Source organism: Balaenoptera ricei, chromosome 14 (genome assembly GCF_028023285.1).
Source record: "Balaenoptera ricei isolate mBalRic1 chromosome 14, mBalRic1.hap2, whole genome shotgun sequence".
NCBI classification, from domain to species: Eukaryota; Metazoa; Chordata; class Mammalia; order Artiodactyla; family Balaenopteridae; genus Balaenoptera; species Balaenoptera ricei.
Genome location: NC_082652.1, coordinates 8,193,613 through 8,208,739, shown reverse-complemented (window position 1 = coordinate 8,208,739; position 15,127 = coordinate 8,193,613). Strand labels below are relative to the sequence as shown.

Here is a 15,127-nt window from a genome sequence, read left to right as displayed (position 1 = left end):
ACAAAACGCCTTGTCCAGAGCATTTTCAATTAAAATTGCAGCCCCCGCACTACCAGTGCCCCCTTTCCCTGCTTTATTTTTTTCTATACATGTATCACCTTCTAAACTATTATAGTTTACTCCTCGGTGTTTGCGTGTCTCCGCCACTAGAATGTAAGCTCCACGAAGGCAGGGGATTTTGTCCATTTTGTTCACCAGACTACCCTCAGTGCCCAGAACAGTGTTGGCACCCAGCAGGTGCTCAATAAATAGAGAATGAATGAACTCCAGATCACAGTCTGCTCTTTTTTTCTTCAGACCTTGAGTCACCTTGTTCCAAGGGGGAAACGGGCTTCAGGAGGCGCCACCCAGGAGTTCGAGCTCTGGGAGAAGGGCCATTGGGGCAGCTGCGGAGATGGGAGGCGCCGGCAGCAGGAGAGCGGTGAGGCCCGGGTGCTGGGGCACTTCCAGGAAGAGGCGCGGGCGCTGACAGCCCGGGGCCAGGGACTGTGGGCGGTACCGCCCGATGGGACGAGTCACCTGACTCGCGCAGGCCACGCCCACCTCCTCGTGGGCGGGGCGCATGCAAATCAGCCCGCGGCGGCGGCCAATCGTGGCGCGCGCCGGGGGTCCAGGGCCCGGGGATCCGGGACGCTGGCTCGCGCGCAGGCTCTCGTCTCTGCAGCCCCGGGCTTTTGCAAGTGGCGTGGCGGGCCTGTGAGCTTGTGCTGTAGTAGCTTCCTCGACCTCCTCGTCCTCGGCGGCCGGCCGGGTCAGGCCGGACCCGCGCAGGGGGCCAGGCGGCGGCTGCCTCAGGCGGAGGCGGAGGCGGAGGTGCGGGGAGGTGGGGGCCGCTGCCTTCGCAGGCGCCTGGGCCGGCCCGCGCCTTTTCAGCGTGCTCCATGCATCCGGAGCCCGCCCCGCCCCCGAGCAGCAACAGCCCCGAGCTTCCCCTCAGCTGCGGCAACACCACCAGCGGCAGCCGCCGGAGCCGCCGCCGCAGCGGGGACGGGGAGCCCCCGGGGTCGCCGTCGCCCCCGCCGCCCGCCGTGACCTACCCGGACTGGATCGGCCAGAGTTACTCGGAGGTGATGAGCCTAAACGAGCACTCGATGCAGGCGCTGTCCTGGCGCAAACTCTACTTGAGCCGCGCCAAGCTCAAAGCCTCCAGCCGGACCTCGGCTCTGCTCTCCGGCTTCGCCATGGTGAGCTCGGGCCACCCTGCCCTGCCCCCTTTCAGGTCTGGCCACTGTCGCCCGCAGCCCTGACGGGGCCCACAGGGGAGCTGGCTGGGCGGGCCAGGCGGGCTGGGGGTGAAGGGAAGAGCTGGGAGAAAGCTGTCGTGGACGCTGGAGGGGTCCAGAGGTGCTGGACATGAGAGGTGGGCGACAAGTGACACCCGATGTGGGAGACTGTGTATCATACACATGTCCAGGGTTGGGGGGCTCAGATACCTTCAGATGGGCAAGCTTGATGCAGCAAGGAGGGAGAAACAACAGGATCCTCGACGTAGATCTGTAAGAAGACATTCCCACATATGTTCAGGGGGAAAGGAAAGACAACGTGGTCTGATCTCTTTGGAAGCAGGTATCAGGAGGTTGGGAGGTCAAGGACCCCTGAGCCGTCTCCCTACTTCCCCCACACTTGGGGCCAGGTTCTTTTATTACCTAGTAGAGGGGATTTCCCGACACCCTGTCTCCTATGGCATTTTCCGAGGCCTCAGCCTGGGGGTTTGACAACCGCTCCCCACCTCAGTTTCTTCTCCAGAAACTTGCCACTGAGTCACTGGGTGTGGGGGAGGAGCGTGGGACATGTTCCCGTTGAATGGGCTCTTTCTTGATGTAGCCGGTGGGCTTAGTTTCTGCTCCCCATTCGGGCTGGGTCGGAGTGAGAACCAGCCTCTGGGGAGTGGGGTAGGTGAGGCTGCAAGTTGGGCTGAGAAGTGGCCCCGAGGATGCCTTCATGCTGGGGATCTTGGAGTCTCCCCAGGGCAGGGAGCTACAGAACAAGTCCTGATTATCACCTTTCAGTGACCTCAGCCTGCCTGAATGGGGTCTGCTCCCCCTCCCCCAAGGTTTTTAGCCCAGAGCACTCTTGCCTCACCAGTGAGTGAGGTAAGCTCCTGGCCTTGAGGGAGGGAGTGGCTGCACCCTTCGTGTTTTCTTGGGAAAGGAGCGTGTCTGTCACTCTCCTTGTGCTCCGCAAACTAGTGGGCGATGCACGGGAGCAAGAGCTTTTTAGAAGCCCTTAGCAGTCCCAGAGCACCCTGGGGCCACGGTGGAAAGGCCAGGTGATTGAGGTTGGGGAAGAGCTCTCCCGGCTCTGCCACTTGCTGCCTGTGCGGCCTCAGACTAATAATCCCTATGTGGGCCTCGGTTTCTGAATTGGTGAATGAAGGCTGCTACTCAAGTTTCTCTGACTTTAAGAATTTAATCGAGGAAGACTTTGAGAGGGGAGGAGAGAATGTGCGTTTGTAAGAAGTGTCACTCTAGCTTTTAATTTAGATCTATATGAAGGGATGCTGTTCTATCAGCTAAGAATTTAATCGAGGAAGCCTTTGAGAGGGGAGGAGAGAATGTATGTGTTTGTAAGAAGTGTCACTCTAGCTTTCAATTTAGGTCTATATGAAGGGATGCTGTTCTGTCAGCCCCAAATCCTAGGAATAGCTGACACTTACCAAGCACCCACTAGGTGCTTGGCACTGTGTAGGTTCCCTAACTTATGCACTAAGTCCTCGACCACCCTTTGAGGTAGTTTTGTCATGGGACTTTCCCGAGGCCACACAGCTCACCTGCTGGAGCGGGATTTGAACCCAGGACGGCTGACGTCCAGAACTCTCTTGGACACTTGTGCCATTTGTGGTGTATGGAGCTTTGAGCCATGTCCTGCCAGGGACCTGTTAGGAGCAGGCCTTGTAGGGAACGAGAAATAGAGCAGAAAAACTTCTCTTAAGCAAAATAAAATGTTACAGTTAGGGGGAAGGGAGTGACACCAGGGGGTGTCGGCTCTTCACAGCAGCTCTCTGGGTTTCAGATGGTGATATGCCTATTCCTCTTTTTCTTGGGGTCATAAATTCACAGCTGCCCAGGCCCCTTCCCACTCCAGGAGAAGTAAGGAGCTGATGGGTGAAGCTTTCCTGCCTTCTTGAATCGTCTCTTAGAAGCCGGGCCTTCTAATCAGATGTCACCTCCCTCTTCCTCTTGCTATAAACAGTGTGGGGAAGTCAGGCAGCAGGGGCGGCCAGCGGCACTTGGTGGGCCTTGACTCAACCTAGGCTGTTTCTTGGGGACCTTTATTTTACCCAGTCGGGGTGGAGAAGGCTTCCTGGCGCCACTGATGAAATCCCCAAAATTCTGCCAGCAGGGAAGGCTAAACCCCATGACAGCCTCCGTTCTGCGGAAGCAGTTACAGGAGAGTGACTGCCTTTGCCATGAATCTGGAAATGAATGGGAGAGATGGCGTTGGGGTGGAGAGCGGGTGCTCAGCAGGGCGGGTCTGCCCGCACCCCGCTCCCACCAAAGACACCCAGCCTCGTGAAGGATACCTGGAGAGGAAGGGGCGCCACGCAGCCAAGCGCCGTGGAAGCTAGAGTGAGCAGGTTTCCTGGACTACTTTCCCGTGGCCTGTGAGTCAGCACAACCAACTTCCTGCCCCCAGAGGGCTTCCTTCCCAGAGACCTGGAAAACCAGAAGAAGTGACATGACGTGACCTTTGATTTCCAAGGGTGGGAGAGTTGGTGAGGATGCCAGACTCACCTGCGCACAAGGTGAGATTCAGGGAGGGTCTCCCAAGAGCCTGGAGGGGATGGAGAGACTCCCCTTTCATGGGTGGAAGGGCCTGGCCAGGTGCCCTGATGCGCTGGGGAGATAGGCCATGGGACCTCAGACAGCGGCTTTACTCTTTGGGGCCAGTTTTCTCATGTGTGCAAAGGAGGCACATATCCTGCTCTCCCATGGACTTGCATGCGGAGCCATTACAAGGTCCCACTGGGCCCACGAAGGATTGAGGAATTATCAGGATCTGATGACGGACACCTTAGCTGGACCCTCTCTAGTCTGCAGACAAGATTCCCATTCCTGATGGCATTTCCAGAAACAGCAGGCCTTGTCTGGGCTCAGCATCCAGACTTAACCAGGGGCCCTGGATGTAGCACATGATAAGCAGCCTGCAAGTGCTCCTTGAGCCGAGGGTGCCATAACTCAGGCCATCTGTGCCTCAGTTTACCTCTCAGCAAGAGGCAGCCAGCCTCGGCCTGACCCTGTCCCCTTGGGGCCGTGGTGAGCACACGCAGCCATCGTGGTGTGCTGGGGCGGGCAGCCTGTAACGTTAGCCTAAGCAGTAGATAATTGGGAAGGGTAAACAAAATGCTTTCTGTGACCTGGGATCAATTATTTTTGGATTATCTGCCTCCTCAAGTTCTCCACCTGCCAGCACCCTTTTGTTCCCAGGTTCCAGAGTGGGTTCAGAAGCTGCTTGGAATTTCTCTGAAAATGAGTTGGAAGGAAGGGCTCAAATCATAAGACATTATTGAGCCTCTGTGACATGTTCCGAGTTCAGGGGGCATGGAGATGAGCAACAAATTACTCCTATGGTGCTCATTACTTTTTTTTTTTTTTTTTTTTAGTATTTATTTATTTATTTTATTTTTGCTGCATCGGGTCTTAGTTGTGGTTTGTGGGATCCTCCACTGCGGCACGTGGGCTTCTCTCTAGTTGTGGCCCGCGTGCTCAGTAGTTTCGGTGTGCGGGCTTAGTTGCCCCACGGCATGTGGGATCTTAGTTCCCCAACCAAGGATCGAACCTGCGTCCCCTGCTTTGGAAGGCAGATTCTTTATTTTATTTTATCTTTTTATTTTTGGTTGCATTGGGTCTTCGTTGCTGCGCGCGGGCTTTTCTCTAGTTGCAGCAAGCAGGGGCTACTCTTCATTGTGGTGCGCGGGCTTCTCATTGCGGTGGCTTCTGTTGTTGAGGAGCACGGGCTCTAGGCACGCAGGCTTCAGTAGTTGCCGCTTGTGGGCTAACTCAGTAGTTGTGGCTCTTGGGCTCTAGAGTGCAGGCTCAGTAGTTGTGGCGCACGGGCTTAGTTGTTTTGCAGCATGTGGAATCTTCCCGGACCAGGGCTCAAACCCCTGTCCCCTGCATTGGCAGGCAGATTCTTAACCACTGCCCCACCAGGGAAGTCCTGGTGCTCGTTACTCATGGTAATCATTGCCATTGTTGATTGGGCTCTTGGAATAGGCTAGACGTTGTACTAAGTATGCTCCTTGTACTATCTCTTGTGATCTTCACAGCCTGGGGAGTGAGGGTAGGTGTGGTTCCCCAGTGAATGACTTGTCTGAGGTTACCTGGCTGGTAAGCTGCGGGGCCCTGTGACCATGGTGTGGCCCCACTGCTACGGGAGAGGAAGCACCAGAGAGAGTGGTGGGAGGACAGAGCTGGGAGGCTCGCGTATTGTAGAGCAGAGTAAGAACAGGGACTCTAGAGCCACACAACTTGGGTTCAAATCCCGGCTCTACCACTTATAACTGTGAGATCCTGGGGAAGTTGCTTAATGTCTCTGGGCCTCAGCTTCCTCTTCTGTAAAGTGGGGGTAATAGTAATACCAACCTCATAGGCTTGTTGTGAGGATTCATTTGTATTTGCAAAACACTTAGAATGTACCTGGTCCCGGTATGATGGAAACTCTCTCACCCTTGTTCCCATGATGTTGGGAATGCTTTTTTTTTTGGCCATGCTGCGGCATGTGGGATCCTAGTTCCCCCACCAGGAATTGAATCCGGGCCCACGACAGTGAAAGCACTGAACCTTAACCACTGGACCGCCAGGGAATTCCCAGGGCTTCTTTTATAAGGGTTAACTGATTTAGAAGAATGTGATTCCAGCTAAGCCTTGAGGGTGGTAGAGTTAGGACTTGGGGAAGAACCCTCTATCAGAGGAAGTATTAGGAGCAAAGTTACTAAGGCGAGGAATTATAGGGTCTCCAGGAAAAGGCAGAAAGTGTGGTGTGGCTGGAGTTGAGGGTGTGTTGGGGATAGTAGAGGAAGATGAATCTAGCCAGACTAGATGGTGCAGGGCCTTGACTTGCTGTTTGAGACGTTTGAACTCTGGTATCGGCAATGGGGAGCCATGGAAGGTTTTGGAGCAGAGAAGTTCCATGATGCATTCTTGAATAAAGTTGAAGATGTTACTATTTACTGAACACCAGGCAAGAGCCTGGACCCTTTTCTTTCATTCTTACTTAAGCCTCAGAACAGCTCTTAAACATATGTACTGTCGCCTCCGCAGAGGCTTACAGAGGTTCTGATCACCCAGCTAGTAGAGTTCAAGCCCCAGTCCGTCTGACTTGGAGTCTTTTCTACTCAACCACCCTCTCACCATTTCCCTTGTTGTTAGTTGAAAACTGGGCCTTTGAAGTCTTCCAGATGTGCAGTTCTGCACTCTGGGCCGTGTACAAATGGAATTTTGCTGAATGCTCCAAGGGGAAGGCACTCCCTGCCTAGCTGAGAAGCCTTTTGGAAAACTTCACAAGTGCCTGTGGCACGTGTCTGGAATTTTCAGCCAGGGTCTGTGTTGAGCTCTGCTGATTTCTGCTGGGTCCAGGGCTGATGAAGAAGAGCTCTAGGGCTTCCCAAGGTGGCACTGTGGTAATTAATGTTGGGAAGGCGATTCCCTGGAGAAATGAAACTGAGAAAGTTTAAACAAGAGCAAGTTTCTCCCTGGTGGAACTTCTTCTGGGAGGCCTTTAATATGCTCCCCAGAAGGGATGCCTTAAGCTGATAGAACCACGGGAATTCCCTGGCGGTCCAGTGGTTAGGATTCAGGGCTTTCACTGCCAACGGCATGGGTTCAGTCCCTGGTCGGGGAACTGAGATCCCGAAAGCTGTGCGGTGTGGCCAAAAAAAACAAAAAGAAAACGGATGGAACCACAAACTCTTCAGAGGAGAATCTTCTGGGACTGTGGTTTGACAGCCCTCTTTGGGAGCATTGGTCTAACCCAGGAACGGACCAACTTTTTCTATAAAGTAAATATTTTCAGCTTTGCGGGCCACACAGTCTCAGTGGTAACTTACGGGTGTCCCCTACTTTTCGAAAGTTCGCTTTACGCCACCTCGCTTTTACGAAAGACCTACGTTAGTACCTGTTTTCACTAACCTGAAGAAACCCAAAGAGAATTTTTACTTTTACCAAAAAAAGGTAAAAAGTGAAAATAGCATGCAGCATTTGGTTTGCAGTGAGCCGTTACAGAGGCAGCAGGCACCCCGAGGGGTGAGACTGGCACCGCCAAACTCCTTTCCCGGGAACCGCACTCAGCATCTCTGCATCAAGCCGCCAGAGCTTTGAGCTGTGTCTGTGAGCATCTGTGCTTTAATCTCGGTTTATTTGTGCGTCTGTTAGCAAGATGTCTCCTAAGGTAATTGCTCCATCCCTTTAGTCCATTTCCCCTTACAAAAGGTTTCAGAGGTGCATTATAGGGGGAAACCTGTACTCAATTCTGCTATTTTAGCTCGAAAGCAGCCACAGACCTTAGATAAATGAGTAGGCATGGCTGTGTGCCAGTAAAACTTTATTTGCAAAGAAGTACACTGAAGGCCAGTTTGGCGACCCCTGATTTAAGTGGTCTCCAAACTTTTTGAGTGCACACCCCGCTCAAAATATTGTCAACACTAGGCTCAGTATTTGTATACATATGTATGCACACTATGTGTATATGTATACATAGGTATGCACACTATGTGTATATGTATACATATATGTATGGTAATGAATGATATGTGTGCTATAAAACATGAGTATTAAAAGGTACATAGGGGACTTCCCTGGCCGTCCAGTGGTTAAGACTCCACACTTCCACTGCAGGGGCACGGGTTCAATCCTTGGTTGGGGAACTAAGATCCCACAAGCTGTGCGGCCAGATAGAAAAAAAAAAAAAAAAGTACATTAAGACAAATCAAAACAACAACAAAAAAAGTACATAAAAATACAACATTGAAAAGTTGAAAGGATGAGCTGAAAAAGGAATGTCATGAGAGTTGTTAGGGTTTCCAATGGATTACATAGGATTGTCTTTGGACACTTTAGAAACCCTGGGCTGAAATACCCGAAGGTCAAGTCTTGCCTTTAATATTCATTTACTGAGGCCCCTAGAGGGACAAGGCCCAGTGCTGGAAGCTGGAGAAACAGGGAAGTAGAGTGGAGGAAACCAGACGTGTCATTACATCTTCAGAACGTGTTTGGCAAGTGCAGTGGTGGAGGAGCGTTGGTGGAGGGACACTTATCACCGTCTGAAAATACTTGCCTAAACGTTTAGTACCTGTCATCCTCGCTGGGGCAGGTATTCTGCTGTCTTCCTGCTTTCTCTCCAGCGGAGCCACAAGATCCTTAAGGCACATAGTAAGTTCTCAATGAAAGTTGTCCGTGAGGGGAATTCTCTGGCGGTCCAGTGGTTAGGACTCCGCACTTTCACTCCTGAGGGCACAGGTTCAATCCCTGGTTGAGGAACTAAGATCCCTTAAGCTGCGCAGCGCAGCCAAAAAAAAAAAAATGTACGTGAACGAATGAATGGCCCCGTCCTCACCTGGGAGGTCATGGAACAGGGGTGACTTGGAAGGTAAAAACCTGAGGACGTCAAAATTAGCCAGATGAAGAGAAAGGCTAGGCCTGTTCTCTACCCCCTCCCCGCAACCTGCAGGTTCAACCTGTTAGTGGCTTGTGACATTGAGTGAGTCGCAACCAGCAGGTTTTTCGTGCGTGTGTTTTTGTTTTTTTTTTTTTTTTTTTTGAAATAAGAGTGGAATGAAATAGAAAGCAGCAGCATGCATCACGTGTTGTGAGAGGAGCCTGGATTAGCATGCTTTAAGGATAATTATTGTTTGGGGAAACTTGTTTCTGTTATAAATGGGTATGTGTCTATTTATGGAAACCTTTGGAATACTGGTCTGTGGTGGTCAAAAGAGTTTGCAAATTACTGGATGAGCCCTCAATCCTCTCTTAATAGATAGTTTGCATCGGAGGGGGGGCCCGCAGGCTCAGGCAGTGCTGGGTGACCCAGGGTGACCGTGGCTTGGCGGCGCCAGTGAACAGGAGAAGCCCAGGCTTGGGAAAGGAGAGTTGTGTCTTCCAGCTGTTGGGCGCCCGGGTCAGGCCAGGCATGGGAAGGCTGCCTCGGAAGGGCCTGGCCTCGGCGCCAGGTGGCAGGGGTCTCCATGGAGCCCAACGGGAGTGAGAAGAGTGGTTGGCATCTGGGCGTGGTGGGCAGACACCCAGCAAGGCCAGAGAGGCCCTACCCTTCTCAGGAGCCTCTTCTTGGCTCGTGCTTGAGGTTTGGTGTCCCCGTGGTGGGGTGGTGGTGTCAGAGGTCCGCGGACCAGAGTGAGGTGGGGCTGTCCATCCCTCCGCCCTTCCTCACCCTTTAGGACCCACATGGCCAGGTTTAAGCAGGCCCGTGGCTGGCTGGGAGCTGTTTATTTTAGGTTAACGGCCCAGCACTCTGGCTATATTTACCTTGCGAAGCTGCTTGCAATCTGATCTGATCTCTCTGGGACTCAGCTGGGGCCCTGGGAGTCGCCTGCCAGATTCCGAGAGGCCCCCCCCTGGCTTTACCCTCCCTGCCCTTGGGGAGGTTTCCTAAGTGGGACACATTCTGAAAAAAGCAGTAGTTTTTATTTCTGTGAAGAGTTTTCATGAGGAGCCGTCATTTGTGCCAGCCATTCGTTTGCGCAGCCCCAGGACACTGAGCTTGGTCCCCAATGTGGGAACGGCGCACACAGCCCGCCAGCGTGCTCCAAGTTCCAGGAACGGTAGAGTCCGGCGAGGATGATGGGGTTTCTTCCGGAGCACGGCAAGGCCCCTTCCTTCTCCTCAGAAGGCCCAGCGTCACAGGCTGAGCTGCCCAGGCTCCCCACCAGCCCAAGACCTCGGGGGAAATTCTGGTGTCCCCAGGCCAGGTGTGTCCCAACAGCCGTGTGTACGGCTCTGGAGCCTGGGGGTCCGGCAAGGTGGTCTCTGTCCTGCCAAGGTGGCCATCTCGCCAGCTGTGCCGTGGGGCACACATTCTCCTTGTACCCAGGGTTTGGAGCTGGAGCAGGCCAGGCGCAGAGTGGGGGTCTGAGCCCCTCACCCTCCCCAGGGAGCAGAACACGGGCACACGGGGTCAGCTCTCACCAGCCTCAGCTGAGGGCGTGCAGGGGCTGTTTGTCTTCCACTTTAAGCCCTGCGTTTTTCTTTTTAACTAAGATTTGAGTACCTTCTGGGGGCTGGCCCTTTGTTAAAACCCATGTCAAGACCTCATTTAATCCCCTCAGTGATTGTCTTAGTCTGTCTGGGCTGCTATAACAGAATACCACAGACTGGGTGGCTTATAAACAACAGATGTTTATTTCTCACAGTTCTGGAGACTAGAAGTCCAAGGTCAAGGTGCCAGCAGATTCAGTGTCTGGTGAGGGGCTGGCTTCCTGATTCATAGACACTGACTACTGTCCTCACCTGGCAGGAGTGGTGAGGGGGTCTCTGCTGGGGGTGACTCTCCTATAAGGGCACTAGGGCACCACCCCCATGACACAGTCACCCCCAAAGGCCCTACCTCCTCACACCATCACCTTGGGGGTTAGGATTTAAAATATGAATTTAGAGAGTTTACAGACATTCAGTCTGTAGTAGCAGGTGTGAGGAAAATGCTATTACCCCTTTGCACAGAGCCTCAGTTTCCTCATTTGTAAAAAAGTAATAATAGTGTTGCTAGTAATCATTGACACTTTATTAAGCATATATATATATATATATATATATATATATATGCGCCAGGTCTCGTGCTAAGGGCTTTGTATTCATTAATCTGTTGAATCCTCATAACAGCCCCTATTTTATAGATGTAGAACCTGTGGCATAGAGAGGTCACCAGCTTTGTAAGTGGAGGAGCCAGTTCACTCTTAATGGCTCTGTAGAGGTAGAGATACCAGGCTTAAGGGAACAGATTGGTTACCTGTATATGTGTGTGTCGTTCCCCCTGCCACCGTATAGACCCCCAGCACCCAGCTCAGGGCCTGATGCGCCTAATGGGTCCGGACATTTCAGGTGAGTGAATCGGTAGCCAGTGGACCTGAGGCAGCCAAGCAACAGACTCTCCTGCTGGTCCCTTCTCCGGTTTCAGGTTCCGGGGCAGCAGGCCAAAACAGGAAGAGGAAGTGCTGGGGGTGGGGATGTGGCAGGAGGTACGCCCTGCCGGAGGTGCCCCCCTTTTCCAGTGTGGTCAGGCCTGAGGACAGAGACCAGGGAGCCCGGGGTGCAGCCCTTAACCTGCCGTGCCCTGGTGGCCTGCGTCCCTCACCCGCATGTGCTAAGCGATCTCAGCATTGGCCTTAGGCCACCAGTGAGTGATCCTAAAAATGGTCAGAATCCTCATGGCACTGCCCCAGATTTATATGGGCTTGAAACATTTTACAATCTCCTGGGATGAAAAGTTTATACAATCATCAGTTGTGGGAATTCTAAGACAAAAGTCTGTGACTCCTGTTGAAATTGTCTGCAAAGTCATATGACTGTATATACCTGGCTGTCTTAAGGAGTATCCAATATTTTCACCAAATTCTCAGAGTGTCCAACCCCAAATCAGCTCTAGACGGTGACCTTAATTTTGCCACATACCCTCCTTTTTCAGAGACAACAGGGAAGGTCTTGACCAAGGTCACCCAGGGAAGCAGGGGTGTTTCTGGAGCCAAAACCCAGGGCTGCCAATTTGGCTTTGGTGTTCTCAGGCCGGACAGGAGGATAGAAACCCAGAGGGTTTCATATCAAGACACTGGGATTGAGGGTGAGGTTTTCAAACTGAATAACAATAATAATAGTAAAGCCTCTTTTTTTGAGGGTTTACTCTGTGCTAGGCACTAAGTATTTGATGTGGGATTAACTCAGTCCTCACAACTCTCTGAGTTATGTACCAGTCTTTTTTTTTTTTTTTTGGCCACACCGCGCAACTTGTGGGATCTTAGTTCCCCGACTAGGGATTGAACCTGGGCCTCGGCAGTGAAAGCACCTTGTCCTAACCACTGGACTGCCAGGGAATTCCCCCAATTTTCTATTTTTTAATTATTAATTAATTAATTGATTAATTTTGGCTGCTCCGGGTCTTAGTTGCGGCATGCGGGATCTAGTTCCCTGACCAGGGATCAAACCTGGGCCCCCTGCATTGGGAGTGCGGAGTCTTACCCACTGGACCCCCAGGGAAGTCCCACAATATTCTGTTTTTTTACAGATAAGGAAACTTAGGCCCAGAAATTTGAAGGAACTTGCCAGAGCCTCACAGACTAATAAAGGGCAGAGCAGTCAGGGCTCAAAGCAGGCAGCCTGGCACCAGAGCCCATGCTCCTAACCACTGCCCTACACTGCCTTTCCAGGCCTAGGAAGGCTGTGGAGGTACAAGAAATGAAGGCAAACAGGGCCAGGCATTACAAACAAGAAAGCTGGGAAGGAAGGAGCCCACCCGCTCCCCAGGAGTAAGGAGGGGTCGGGGCAGGTGTGGGGCTCGTGGGTACATTTCAGCATCAGGCCTCCCCCTTCTGAGCCTGGCACACACAGCGAACCCTTTATGAAGGGTCATTCTCCTTAATGCTGTTGCCATTGGCACTTGCTTCCCCACTCCCTCCAGCCTCGGCAGGCAGACCCTGGCAGTGTGCCCACTGCCCGCTTCTCCCGGCCCATATCTGATGAGCTGGCTTCTTCACATGGGGGTGATTTGCAAGGCCCAGGTGAGAGGAGGTGGGTGGCCGGCCTGGAGCATGCCCCTGGTGACCCCGGATCCACAGGTCTCCAGGAACTGGGGAGCAGCTAGTGCATCAGCCCTGGGGCTTGCCGACTGCACCGCAGCACCCAGCCAGAGCCCATCTCTTCTGGGAAGCCTCTCTTAATTCCTTCTTGGTTGGTGCACTGTGTTCTCAGAAAGGGCCTGGGCATGACCTGGGAGGGCCTTCATCCCTTCACCCCACCCCTCTCCTTGTCCCCAGAGCAGGGCGTAAGGAAACCTCTGCTTGGGACTTCCGTGGTGGCGCAGTGGTTAAGAATCCGCCTGCCAATGCAGGGGACACGGGTTCGAGCCCTGGTCCAGGAAGATCCCACATGCTGTGGAGCAACTAAGCCCATGCACCACAGCTACTGAGCCCGCGTGCTGCAACTACTGAAGCCCACGTGCCTAGAGCCTGTGCTCGGCAACAAGAGAAGCCACCGCAATGAGAAGCCCATGCACCACAATGAAGAGTAGCCCCTGCTCGCTGCAACTAGAGAAAGCCTGTGTGCAGCAACGAAGACCCAACACAGCCAAAAATAAATAAAATAAATTTATTTTTAAAAATAGAATTTTCAAAAAGAAACCTCTGCTTGGGAATTGGGAGTGTGGTGCCAACAGGGAGGGAGCCTTTTTTCATTCATGTAAACTTTTTTTGTCATAGTGAAATTTACATAAAACTTACCATTTTAACCATTTGTGATGATTACTATTTGGGAGGTGTTTGTCATCTACCAGGAGCTCTCATTTAATTGTTAAAATAATCCTATGAACTGATACGATATCCCTACTTTACAAATAGGAGAGTTGAGGCACAGAGAGGTTCAGTGACTTTCCCAAGGACACATAGCTCGTGAGTGGCAGAACTGGGATTCAAATCCAGGCAGCCCGGGCTCCAAGCCTGCGCTCTCTACCAGTACTTTCTGCCACTTCTCAACCCTAAGTGGGTGGGTCTTATAATCCCCATTATACAGATACGGACACTGAGGCTCAGAGAGGCCAAGTGACTTACCCAGGGTCCCAGAGCTTGATGGGAGGAGAGCTTCTGAGCCATGACTATCCTGTCACTTAGCCCACCTCTTCCTCCCCCCCAACCCCAGGTGGCGATGGTGGAGGTGCAGCTGGACGCTGACCACGACTACCCTCCGGGGCTGCTTATCGCCTTCAGCGCCTGCACCACGGTGCTGGTGGCCGTGCACCTGTTTGCGCTCATGATCAGCACCTGCATCCTGCCCAATATCGAGGCGGTGAGCAACGTGCACAACCTCAACTCGGTCAAAGAGTCTCCCCACGAGCGCATGCACCGCCACATCGAGCTGGCCTGGGCCTTCTCCACTGTCATCGGCACGCTGCTGTTCCTGGCTGAGGTCGTGCTGCTCTGCTGGGTCAAGTTCTTGCCTCTCAAGAAACAGCCGGGTCAGGCGCGGCCCACCAGCAAGCCCCCGGCCAGCGGCGCGGCCGCCAACGTCAGCGGCAGCACCGGCGGCATCACCCCAGGCCAGGCCGCCGCCATCGCCTCCACCACCATCATGGTCCCCTTCGGCCTCATCTTCATCGTCTTTGCCGTCCACTTCTACCGCTCACTGGTCAGCCATAAGACGGACCGACAGTTCCAGGAGCTCAATGAGCTGGCTGAGTTTGCCCGCCTGCAGGACCAGCTGGACCACAGAGGGGACCACCCCCTGACCCCCGGCAGCCACTATGCCTAAGCCCTCCTGGGCTGGGCACTTCGGAGCTTTGGCCTTACGCCCTTCCCCACGACCTTGTCCTGGCCCAGCCTCAAGGACAGCCTGTGTAGGGGGCTGGGCTTTTGTCAGGGGGCAGAGAGTGGAGGGAAGAGGCCTTTTTTAAAGAGAAATTACTGCACTTTGAAACTTTCCTCTAAGAGAATAAGCACTTCCTGTTCTTCCAGCTCCAGGTTCACCTCCTGTTCGGAAGCCACCGGTGGGAGCCAGAGAGGGGACAAACGCTCCCTTTGTCCCTCCTCCTCCCCTGTGCCAGTGCCACCTGGATGCCTCCTGTCCTTTCCGTCTTGACCCCCCTCCCCGTTCAGTGTCGATTGTGTGCGTGTGTGTGCATGTGCGAACACAGAAATATACTCATAAGGGACACCTCCTCTTGTGTCTGTATTTGTTGGGTCTGGACTGCCTGGTATTTCTCCTGGTGCCCCAATAGGTGAGCCTCTAAACAAAAAAAATTTTTTCAACATTTTGGGAAATTTCAAACCTACCCCCAAAAGTTCCATGAAGAGTAACTGAAATATATATACAGTCAATTCTTATTCGCAGTGGTTCTGTTCTATAGTCACAGAACACTGAATTAGTGAGTATTTCTCCTAAGAGAAATATGGGGTTATATTCCTGCAAGCCTCTGGTCA

The 15,127-nt window shown here is 52.9% G+C and overlaps 1 protein-coding gene across 1 annotated transcript; it reads left to right on the top strand.

Moving 5' to 3' along the window:
- Positions 1–624: 624 nt before the first annotated feature.
- ORAI1 (ORAI calcium release-activated calcium modulator 1) lies at positions 625–14,861 on the top strand. Its single transcript, XM_059894355.1, has 2 exons — positions 625–1,184; positions 13,851–14,861. Exons 1-2 carry the CDS (start codon positions 882–884, stop codon positions 14,457–14,459), a joined length of 912 nt encoding a protein of 303 aa, XP_059750338.1. The 5' UTR covers positions 625–881; the 3' UTR covers positions 14,460–14,861.
- The last annotated feature ends 266 nt before the right edge of the window (positions 14,862–15,127 follow it).

Excerpts from the sequence above, each read along its gene's own strand:
- ORAI1 (XM_059894355.1), top strand. The coding sequence starts at position 882 with ATGCATCCGGAGCCCGCCCCGCCCCCGAGCAGCAACAGCCCCGAGCTT. Across the intron at positions 1,185-13,850 it reads TGCTCTCCGGCTTCGCCATG|GTGGCGATGGTGGAGGTGCA; the intron begins GTGAGCTCGGGC and ends CCCCAACCCCAG.